The sequence below is a fragment of the Rhinolophus ferrumequinum genome, chromosome 20 (genome assembly GCF_004115265.2).
Source record: "Rhinolophus ferrumequinum isolate MPI-CBG mRhiFer1 chromosome 20, mRhiFer1_v1.p, whole genome shotgun sequence".
Taxonomy (NCBI): domain Eukaryota; kingdom Metazoa; phylum Chordata; class Mammalia; order Chiroptera; family Rhinolophidae; genus Rhinolophus; species Rhinolophus ferrumequinum.
This window is the reverse complement of record NC_046303.1, coordinates 5,033,888-5,046,376: the sequence shown is the minus strand read 5'-3', so window position 1 is coordinate 5,046,376 and position 12,489 is coordinate 5,033,888. Positions and strand designations below refer to the sequence as shown.

Genomic DNA, 12,489 nt, shown 5'->3' with positions numbered 1-12,489 from the left:
TGTTGTTGTTGTTGTTGTTGTTTTAATAAATAGACTAGAATAAAATAAAATTTCAGATGTTACCTAGGGAAATGAGTCCCTGACTTTTCCAGCTACCTGTGGACATGGAAATGACAACCTCTCAGTCAGATAGATATCCTCTAAAAACATTTTACTCATAGGAAACTTAAGTTGGCAAACTTTTTTTTTTTTACTAATAAATTATCTTTTATAGTGAGAAATCATATCAAAGCTGTACACTACTCAAATAAATAAATTCTGGCTATTTTGCTGACAGTTGAGTGTCATCTAGCTGGGCCTGCAGGGGGCCCTGGGCTGGTGCCCTTACACAAACAACTGAGGGAGGCAAACTGGAAAAGTGTGGGGTAGGTGCACGTGAGTGAAATGCCGTCAGAACAGCCTGCACTGGGACAGCAGAGGTGCCACCACGGGCTCCTAGGCCTCCTGTTCTTGGCCACCCTCAGGCAGAAATGGTTGTGAGGTGCAATTAATTGGTTTTCTAAATATGGCTCAATTTCAACGACAATTTAAGTTTTGGTCAGAAACTGTACCCTTCCTGGTGCTGAGATGTCACATGCTTCACTGTCCCACTGAGTGAAAGGCAAGGGGATAATTGGCACATGTTCACTCCTTTTGCATTTGACACCTGCAAGTACTGAATCTAATCGCTGACACACACAGGGCTACCACTGCTCTGCTCTTCTTAACGTATTTGGAGAAGGACTCCATTTGGAAAACCCATTTCCAAAGCACAGAATGTTTCTGAGGCTCTAGACTACTTCCCCTGTCATCATCCTCAATAATTTATAACAACTTATGAAGACCCGCCATCATTGAAGCCCTAACTCTGGCCAATAAGATCCTTCTCAACTATACATTCAAACGCGTACCGAGGCCCTCGAGGACAAAGGTGGCCAAGGCCATGGGTGGCGTGTGGCGATTCAGAGGGTGGGCCTTGGGGCCCACCTGCCGCTTGGGATGCCTCTTGCCAGTTGTTCTGTAAGCTTAGGCAGTTAACTTTGTGGGCATGGCTTCCTCACCTAGAAAATCGGTGCTGATAAAATGCTGTAGCGTTCGGAACGATTATCCAGCATGCGCCTCTGTGGTATGCGGATTATTCTGAGCAAAGGGCAGCCAAGACCCTGCGGGCTCAAGAGAGACTACCCCCCACCCCCACAACTACCTAGAAAACCTTGAATTCGGAGCCTTGCCCATTATGAGAGATGATCAGAGATGACCTTTTCGACCATCTATAGGGCAGGGCAAAGTACTCGTTACTGAACAGCTGCCTTGCGACGACCTCTGAAATTCTAAGGTGCTTCACCTCATCATTCGCTCAGAATGTCAGATAGCCCTCATTTTCCCTTTCTGTTTCCGAACCTCTCACATATGTGGGGTTCTCATGCGCACAAAATTAGATTTTCTCTTGTTACTCTCTCATGTCAATTTCATTCTTCCACCAGCCAAAAGATCCAGAGAATGGAAGGGTTTTCTTTTTTTTTCCTTTCTCCATAATATTTTACACATTTAGAATGCAGTCTGGCAGATGGTTAGTACTCAATAAACTTCCTCATGGGGGGAAGATTTTTAAAAACCCATCCTAACAGCTGTCTGCCTTGTGAGAGGGATAACCATCCACCTTTCCTAATCACGCTTCTACAGGCTGTGCACACGATGGCCCCACCACCTGCACCTGCGAAAGGTAACTTCCGAAGGCCAGGGATCAGGCCAATGTCATCAGGATTATACACAGACTGTATGTTTTTGCAAATTGCAGCACTAACGATCTTATTTAACAGCAAAAGCGTTCCCTTCATTATACCATCTTTTCTCCACTAATTTTCACTGAATTGGACTTTAAACTCTAAAAAAGTGACCAGCTTTCTTCAACAAATAAATTACAAGGAACTAGGAGGGAGTGGAAGAGGGCAACCATAGGTGAAAACTTAACAGACTTATCAACCACTGCGACATATGGACTTTATCTGGATCTTGTAAATTACAAAGACTTTACTTGGAATTTGTAAAACAGTATGTATGAGTCAACAGGGGAAATCTGAACACTGAGTGGAAATAGATAGTTGATGATGTTAAGGGAATATTATTGTTTCAGATGGTAATTTCTTTAGGTTCCCTTTTTCAGAGATATATCCTGAAATATTTACATTTGCAAATAATACTATGTCAGGGATTTGCCTCCAAATAATGTTGGGGCAAAGGGAAAGACTCAAACAGGGTAAGACTGAAAGGGGGTGTGGTTAAAAGAAGGTCAGTATTTATGTGGGTTTATTTCTGGGTTCTCAATTCTATTCCATTGGTCTGTATATCTGTTTTTCTGCCAATACCATGCTGTTTTGATTACTGTTGCCCTGTAATACAAGCTCAAGTCAGGGAGTGTGATACCTCCAGCCTTGTTCTTTTTTCTTAGGATTGCTTTGGCTATTCAGGGTCTTTTGTGGTTCCATACAAATCTGATGATTTTTTGTTCTATTTCTTTAAAAAATGCCTTTGGGATTTTGATGGGGATTGCATTAAATCTGGATATTGCTTTGGGTAATAGGGCTAACATAAATATGGACAGATAATTTTTGACCAAGAAGCAAATACCACACAATGGAGAAAAGACAGCCTCTTCAATACATGGGGCTGGCTGAATTAGAAAGTCACGTGCAAAAGAATGAAACTGAGCTGCTATCTGTCGCCATGTATCAAAATTAATTCAAAATGGATCAAAGACTTACGCATAAGACCTGACACAATAAACTGCATAGAAGAAACAGAGGTACTAAACTTATGGACCTTGAGTTCAAAGAGCATTTTATGAATTTGACTCCAAAGGCAAGGGAAGTAAAAGCTAAAATAAATGAATGGGACTATATCAAACTTAAAAGCTTCTGCGCAGCAAAAGGAACCATCGACAAAATAAAGAGGCAACCAACTGAATGGGAGGAGATTTTTGCAAACAGTGCTTCTGATAAGGGGCTAATATCCAAAATATACAAGGAACTCGTGCAACTCAACAACAAAAAAACAAACAACCCAATTGAAACATGGGCAGAGGACCTGAAGAGACATTTCGTCAAAGAGGACATACAAATGGCAAATAAACTTATGAAAAAATGCTCAACATCATTAATCATCAGAGAAATGCAAATAAAAACCACAATGAGATATCACCTCACCCCAGTCAGAATGGCTATCATCAACAAGACAAATAGTAACAAGTGTTGGAGAGGCTATGGAGAAAAAGGAACCCTCATACACTGTTGGTGGGAATGCAGACTGGTGCAGCCGTTATGGAAGGCAGTGTGGAGGTTCCTCAAAAAATTATGAATAGAATCACCATATGACTCAGCAATCCCTCTCCTGGGTATCTACCAAAAAAATCTGAAAACACTATCCATAAAGACAAGTGTGCTCCAATGTTCATTTGGAGCTTTATTTACGGTGGCTGAGACATGGAAACAACTAAAATGTCCTTCGATAGATGAATGGATAAAGAAGTTGTGGCATATACACGATGGAATACTATTCAACAGTAAGAAAGGATGAAATAGGACCATTTGTGACAACATGGGTGGATCTTGAGATCATAATGCCAAGCGAAATAAGTCAGACAGAAAAAGCAGAGAACCATATGATTTCACTGATATATGGTATATAAACCGAAAACAACAAAAGAACAAGACAAACAACTGAAAGAACACAAACTCATAGACACAGACAACAGTTCAGTGGTTACCAGAGGGTCAGGGGGTTGGGGGTGGGAGATGAGGGTAAATGGGTCTAATACATGGTGATGGAAGGAGAACTGACTCTGGGTGGTGAACACACAATGTGAGATATAGATAATGTATTATAGAATTGTACACCTGAAATCTATGTAACCTTACTAACAATTGTCACCCCAATACATTTTAATTTAAAGAAAAAAACAAAAAAGGTCAGTCCCAAGTTGATAACAGTGGAAGCGGTGGTACGCAGTGAGGCTTCCTGACACTATATATATATATATATATATACATATATGAAGTCCTCTAAAATAAAAATGCAAAAAAGAAATACACAATGATTTTAACATACCCACACATCCCACACGGCACATGGGTGGGCATCAGAAGAAACACAACAATGCCTCAGAATTACATCTTACATTTACAGTCTCCTGAGAAGATGCAAATACTTCACCCTCGTCAGCTATGCCAAGGGCAATAGAGGAAGCAAGACTGGTCACCAGTTTTGAGATGAAGGAAGAGCCAGAGGGAGTAAGGGAAGGGTCAAAGCAGCAGCAATCAAGTGCAGAGGCAAGAATGAAGCCAGGTCTGCAGACCTGTGCAGCCCACTCCCTCTTCAAAAGGTAGGAGCCGCTCGCTGCTGCCCTGGGCTGTCTGAACCACGCTATGCATAGTGAGGTCCCAAACACTCCCTAAAAGAACCATCGCTGTGCTGCCCCTTGATTTCAGAAAGTCAAGCAAATAAACCTGAGACGGTTCCAAACACCTAGTGAGCATGTATTTTCATTCTTATGCATTCCTTTGCCAATGGCCTTTACGGTGACTACGCACTGGGAAACGTGTGTTAGGGCCAAACTGAGGCAGTAGAAGCAGGGGAGGGAAATCCAGGCTTGGTCTCTCCTAGGGTCATTCCACGTCAGGTGGGATCACAGAGGGGTATGTGTGTGTGACAGCGGGAAAGGGAGGGGGAGGGCCATGGAGCTGCAGCAGGGAGAGGTAGGGGGAGGGAGAAATGGAAAAGAGGAAAGGGAAAGTGGGTAAGCGAGAGGGAGGCAGGCACATATGGGAGCCCAACCACGTTACAGAGCAGTAAAAATGTCTAGCTCCTAGCCTGAACCTGGGGACCATACATATAATGTTCTGGGGATCATGCACCCAAAATAACCCACTTTCCCCCCCTACTTTCAGCAAGGAAAGAGAAATAAAACAAGGGGCACTTTGCTGATCAAAACCTAAAAACAATGTTTTAGAAATTTTGAAAACGTGTATAACAAGACAAAACTGAGAGACAAGCTAATATTTCTAAATAAGTGAAGTGTAAACATTAGTGACAACGGGGTATTTGTATTCCTAGAAGTGTTAGCTTCACAGGAATGAGCAAAAGCGTGACTGTTTCTTCCTTTTATATCCATATAGTTTGTTAAATGTTAGAGACCATGTATCATGCAGACACTGTTATGAAGTTCTTGGTCAAACTGAACTACCTGTAAGCCAAGCTCTCTAAGACACACTTCCCTATGTAAGCAGGTATTCTCCCTAAATGACCTCCCGCATTTCTAAAGCAAGTGCTGAGCTATAACTTAGATCGGTTTTGCAGGCCTTTACCTCCCTATGTAAGTAGTGCTCATTTGTAAAACGGGAACGGTGGTCTAACTCGGAGTCAGCTCCTCCAACAGTATAAAGTAGATTCGGAAACTATATAATATTGTTATTTCCACACCTCGTAAATTCTGTCCTCGCTGCGCAAAACCCCACCCTTCAATTCTAAGGACACAGTCAAGAAATAGAAAGTACACTTACCAACAGGTGATGATAAACATAAATTAATTCTCCAAAGATTTCGTGGCTATAAATTCATTAAAAATAAACTTCATGCATATTTGCCATGGGGAAAAAAAACCTTTTTTTTTTTTACCAGAAAAGAAATACTCCAAGACTATGTTTGTGTTTCTAAAACAATACATGTGGCTCAGTGTTACTTAAAAATTGTCAGCATTTATTTTAATATGTATTTTATTAAAGCATGGTACCATTGGGTCATTATGTGTGACTTCTATGATACAATTTAAATTAAATTTAAACATTTTAATGTAAAAGATGGTGTGTGTTGTGCTCAACTTTAAAACAAATATATGAAAAAGTTTAAGGCGCACAGAAACATCCACTGTAAGTACTTCCTATTAATAAATATCAGAAGCTCGTCATACGAGAACAGCTACAGGTAAGACTCAAAGTGCTAAGGAAAAAACTATGTATGTGTGTACATACATGAGAAAACTGTTTATCATTTCACCTCTCTGAAACTTTAAAGTATTTTAGTCATCTCTTGATATCATTTGATCCAGACGGGGTAAGAATAATGTAACTGTTTACTGAAAATGTGAAAAGTACAATGGGTTGACCGTGATAAGCAAACAAACTTCAGATGTTAGAGATATTATATCTCCCTTGAATTATCAATACAAAGTAACTGAACAAATAATAGACCTGATATCAATGCCACACCTTCATTTCCTAATAATTGTTTCAGTTCTACAGCCCTTTGGAGTTTTTCAAAGAACTTTTGCATGCCTCCTCCCATCTAACTTTGCTGGAAGCCTCCGAAGGACAGGAAGCTTAGACCTCACAGGGGTCTCAGACGAGAAACTTGAGGCCGACAGAAGGAAAGTGGACACACAGTCAGATCGTCTAACGCTTGCCAATTACAAACACCCACGATTCCAACACTGAGAACTCCAAGCCACACCCCCCCGTGCAGTTACCTGATGGGTCGATTCTCCTTACTGTCAAAGAGCGAGAAGATGACCTCCAGCTCCTCTCCCAGGTTAGAGCACATGAGGCTCTTCATCTGCACGAACAGGTGGTGACTGCTGGCCTGCATGGGGGTGTCTTTCTTGCGATGTCGATGCTCCATCTGAAGAACATCCCCCCCAAAAATAACATGGTCAGCATGGACTGAAGAAAGTAATGGAACCCAAAACACTAGGGAGCTGTGGTGCGATCATGACGTCCTGTGCTCCACTGATGCTCGACTTAAGACAGGAATATGTCCTGACACACCCATCATAAGTGCAAAGTCCCGTAAGTCAAAATGCATTTAATACACCTGACCTACCTCACATCACAGCTCAGCCCGGCCACCTTACACGGGCTCAGAACTCTCCCATTAGCCCACAGCTGGGCCATTATCTTGAGTTTCAGCTCAAGAGTCATTGCCTTCTTCCGCTTCCTCTTTTTCTCACCAGAAGCAGAAAGACAGACGGGCGTCTTATCGACATGATGGGATGTGAAAACACAAAACACAATATTCCCAAAACGCTGGCGACACAGGAAACTGTGAGGTACCAGCTGTTGACCCTGATGGTCGCCTGGCTGACTGAGAGCTGCGGCTCCAGGCTGCTGTCCAGCATCACGAGAGAGTATGTACCCTGTACCACTAGCCCCGGGGAAAAATCAAAATTCAAATTTCCAAGCACAGTTTCTACTGAATGCATACTGCTTTTGAATGCATACTGCTTTCACACCATCATAAAATTTGGGGGAAAAAAATCTTAATTCGAACCATTGTAAGTCGAGTACCGTCTGTAAATTTTTTTTTGCTGTGGATTTGGTATCTAGTTGACGTTAAATTCCAAATTTTCTCCCAACTTCTAAAATAATAAACTATGAGGTTTGCAAACCAAGGAATCTTGCTCTAAGAATTTGTTTTTTTAATCATTAATGTTAAAAGAATACCAACTCAGTAGGTTCAAAAAGCATGAAGTTCAAAGCATTCTGCTGTTTCCTTGTCAACTCCCGGGGTGAGAACAAATTAGTCATCATTAAAAAGTCAGACTAAATTATAGTCTAATGATCGTTTCATTGATGGTAGCTAAACAATGCAGCTATGACTTCTCATTTCCTATAATTGAAAGTTTTCTTAAAGTATACTAATTGTACAATTCTAGTAGTTTTCTGAGACAGGCAGTGGCAAATGATATTCAACGACTAGAGCAAGTAAATGTTTCTAGCGTGCCATGGTCCTTTCGGGAGGTCCACCTCAGAAAGCCAGTGAGGTAGCCAAAGCTGGGACGAGCATCCGTACCCATCTGTCACTTCTGTCCTCAACACAGCCAGCCTAGGTGACACCTGCGAGGCAGGACCGGAGGTAAGAGCTCCCCCACAAATTGAGGGAGGAAAAGTATCACCCAAAGTTCCAGAGCTGAGGAGAACACGGGGACGGTCATTCAATCAGCACTACGAATGCAACGATGAGTGAAAACATTAACAGCCTACGCCTTCATGGAGCGTATCTACTAGGGGAGCAGATGTCAACAAGTTGTCCGTGTTACACACGGACATAACTGCAGTTGTGATGAATAGAGGGAAGAACAGGATTGCCATGAGACTCTGTAAGGGACCTGAGCTGTCTCTGGGCAGTCAGAGAAGGCTTCCTGAAAAGTGACACTGTAGCCGAGAGCTAAAGTGTAAGCAGGAATCATGAATCCCCTGGACACTGCCTCTTAAACTACCTGTAGCAAAAGGACAGGTGTGTCAACCGCCAATCCACTAGGAGAGCAATACTTTCACCATATATAGTGAAAATGTCATGGTAATGTCAAAACGTTATAAACATTATAAACGCTTCTAAACATTTTCTCGTCTTTCTTGTGCGTGGACCAGTTACAAACAGTTCACGGTCCAGCCTGTTGTTAGACCAGGCTTTGAGTAGCGGATTAAGGGTAAGGCTAGGCAAAGGCTGTGTATTTTACAGGGCAGGCGATGAGATCGTGCAAGACCATTCAGAACAGAGACTCCCGATGAGGCCATCTCTTCTGACTCACTTGACAGTTACAAAAAGAATAGCTCAGGGATTTTAACTCCACACTCAACACGTCATGTCCTTCGCTTGGGGTTGAGGTCCTTAACCCCATTTCTACATCAGCCAGCTTTTTATGCTGCTAAGTACAGTTCAATAACTGCGGACTGACCACTATATGAAGGCCAAAAAAAAAAAAAAGGCATCTAAATTTACACTTGTAAATGCAACAGGATAAAAATCACCAGATTTTTTTCATGCTTTTATCTTTTAATTTGAACTATTCAAAAAGTGGTTAAAGAAATGCAATTGACTAAACTGTATATCTAACAGGTAATCTGGACACTTCTCTGTAAAAGTGGAGAGAAGGTACCTTTTCTTTTAACATGGAACTCATCCTTGTGCTATATGTTGGCCATAATTACTAGGGAAAGGTCCCTACAGAAAAATATTCTAACTATAGAAAAAAGAATAGTTCTGACCGTTTTCTATGCAGGTTGATCTATTTTGTGCTTTTAAAAGTCTTAACCAGGGGAGAAGTAGCATCATATAATACATTCATAAAACTACATTTCTTTAACTCACAAAAGTTTTGTTTGGTTTTTCCACAGAAGCTGCCAACTTATTTACTGATTCACTTAAAAGTTCAGGGTAACAAGCACAAACTACTAGGAAGAAACGAATGCCTACGAAAGGCTAAGGCTGGAGAAACAAATATACAAACCTTATGAAAAGAACGGACGTCAAAAAGGTGTCTGGTCTTCACATCAAACATCGCCAATTTCCCAGATCAACTGTTACATTCACTAAAAACTGAGGGGAAAAATTAGCTCCCTTACTCATGCAAAGAATCCAATATATCCAGATCAGTGGTTCTCAACCTTGGCTGCACTTTAGAATCACCAAGAGAGCTTTTAAAAAATACTTATGACCAGGTCCTATCCCACAACAATTAAATGAGAATTTCCAGGGGACAGGGCTCCAGACAGTGGTCGTTTTAAAAGCTCCCCAGGTGACCGTGAAGTGCAATGAGGGTTGAGACTCACAGACTGACAGCATGTGCAGAGATGCAAATCGCAGCTGAATGGAAATGTACCGTTGTACCTTTTATATAATCAGTGCCTTGGAGGCTCTGGTCTTTGCATGCATGCTGCTAATAAGCCTGCCAGATTTCACCCTCTGTCCCTGTGACATGGGTCCTCCCAAGGCACACGCTCTCCCCTCACCCACCATTCCTCCAGGTCTGGGGAGGGCTTGGACTTAAGCAGGTTATAATGACTTGCTCATCTCTTGGTAGTTCACTACTGTGGGGAACTGCCAAAAATAGCTCTGGGAAAATATTGCTACAGTAACAAAATTCAAAAGGCATGCTCACACTTCAAGAGCTATAATTTGGGAGCTAACATACAGACAAAAATCCATCTCCGAAATAATTTATCGTTATAAAGGCACCTACATAAATGTGCTTACAGTTCAGCTGGACCTTTGTTTAGGAAAATAAACAGATTCAGTCCAAAGATTTTTTGAATGATGCAAATATTTCATCTTCATATATGCATTAGTTCCTGGGTAAGTCGTTTCCCTCAGGCTCTTTCAACTTGAACACTGCTGACAGATTGGGCTGGATATTTGTCTCTTGCGGGGGCTGTCCTGGGCTTTGTAGGACGTTCAGCAGCTTTCTCTGGCCTCTACCCACCAGATGTCAGAAGCTTCTCACCCCAGCCCTGTCCCCGCACCATCCACAACTGTGAAAACCCAAAGTGTTTTCAGAGGTTGCCAAATATCCCCTAATGGGGGACACGGGGATTGCCTCTTCTGAAAACCAGTGTTCTACGCACAAAGGATCAGAAAACAACCAGGTAACATGATCTTATAAACCAATAAAGGTTCCTAAGAATATACTGTGCATGCACAAATAACCAGAGAATCCAGCTAATAAGGTTCGTTTCATTCATAGAAGGATTGAAATCTGGCCTTTGACAGTAAACCAAACCTTCTAAATGGATGTATGTTAACACTGTGAGGCTTTGCACTTTTTACTGCTTAGATGAACACAGTTAGGTGAGAAAGACCTGCTAACAAGGCCATCAAGCCCTAAAGCAAGACTAGTTTTTTAAATGAAGCAATATGGGTTTAGTGAGATGCTAACTGTGTTGCGAATATGACACACAGAAGATGTAGGAAAAGAAGAGACATGGCAGCAATTAATCAAACATTCTCTGTTGGGGCATTTTCCCTCCACGCCGTGGTCCTTGATTCACAAGTGATAATAAATGGCCAAAACCCCACCAAGAAAGGATTGGTGGTGGTGCCTGGGGAGGTCAACAGAGAAGACAACTAGTGCTACAGATAAGCTGATACCCCACGCCAGGACAGAAACGGGAACTTGAAGCTACCTTAAAGATGATAACGTGTCCTTCTGACACTTACAATCATCTGGGTTTTCCTTGGGCTGTTTTCTTTGCTTTAGAAACAGTACAATGCAACCATTACTGGGGAGAAATTAAATTTTCATGTAAAATCACAATGTTTTATTTCCCCATTTGTAAAATGAAGACTGTAGACTAGAATTTGAGCTATAAAATACTTAAAAAAACAAAACAAAACAAAAACAAAAACCCAAAACAAAAAGACCTCCCAGGGCAGTCATTGTAAATTAACGGTACTCCTTTCCCACCCAGAGTGACATTGCCAATCAATCACAGCCCGGAGGTGACCCTCACATCTTATCAACGTGGCACTCCCAGCACCACTAACAAATTGGAATGTTGCAAGATGCCATCAATTTGCCACCGCCGATATGACATTAAGTGAAAAGAACAGAGATAAAATTACCAGCACACAAAATGAGACTAGGTCAAGATCATGTATTTGTGTCAGACGTGAATAGTAGCTTATCAAGTATGTGACATCCCTACCTACACATGGGGATGTGACCGTGTCCTGGACAATGAGACAGAGAGCAAGTGTTATGTGGAATCTCCAGGAAGGTTCCTTAAACTAGTTGAATCAACTGAGAAGGAGCTTTCTCCTTCCTACTGCTGGAGAGCAGATGCAATGGCTAGGGCTCTTGCAGCTGTGTTGTTCTTTGAAGTATTCTTGATGATGGAAGCCACTCATCGACTTCTGATGTCGTGAAACCACAAAGAAGTCCAGAAATTCCTGCCTCCGGACGTGCATATTGTGTGAGAGAGAAATACATTTCTATCACGTCTAGGCTTCTATTATTTATTTATGTCACTGAATACAGCCAAATCTAATCTTAAGATTTAGCATACAAGGTATCAATTACTCTTGACATCTTGCCTGTCTGATAAAGATAAAATAAAGATGAGAAAGAAATGAAAATCGAATGAATGCTTAGGTGCTTTGTAAACATCGTCTGTCAAGGACAGGCATTCTATATGCATTTCTTAATCTCCATAAAAAAACATGATAGGAATCATCTTCCCATTTCACAGATGCAGAAACTGAGGCTCTGAGAGATTAAGCAATAGGTGCAAGACCACAGCTCTGGTAAAAGGAAGAGATGGAAGTCGAATCTTGTTGTTTGGATCTAAACCCCATGGTCTTCCCATAATACTAGAATGACCTCAAAAACACTGACTGCTCACTAAGCCCCAAGCACCAATCAAGGATGACCTGGGCATGACAGAAGAAGTATGAGAGACAGTGCCCCCTCCAAAGCAAAGAAACTACAAATTGAGTGAGAGATTTTTAAAAAGTGAGGGACAAAATATGATACTCAACAATAAAGGTGTCCCATGAGAGGATGTGACTGACAAATAAAATATACAAGTTTAATTTGTTATAAAATCTAAACAGCAGTGAGGGCTTTAACTCAGAATCCTCTTGCTTCCCTTCTCCCCGCAGCTGACGTTAACCGTGTTCTCATGATATGCTACACACTGGCCTAGTACCACCGCCGCCATAGAGACGCACAGCACGAAACGACCC

General features: G+C 41.6%; 1 protein-coding gene across 4 annotated transcripts in view; it reads right to left on the bottom strand.

Annotated features, from left to right (window-relative positions):
• Positions 1-12,489, bottom strand: part of DOCK4 (dedicator of cytokinesis 4) — a 368,315-nt gene that overhangs the window by 179,682 nt on the left and 176,144 nt on the right. For all 4 annotated transcript variants that reach the window (XM_033088115.1, XM_033088114.1, XM_033088112.1 and 1 more), the window contains exon 8: positions 6,497-6,648. In XM_033088115.1, coding sequence (XP_032944006.1) covers positions 6,497-6,648 — 152 coding nt within the window. The remainder of the gene's footprint in view (positions 1-6,496; positions 6,649-12,489) is intronic.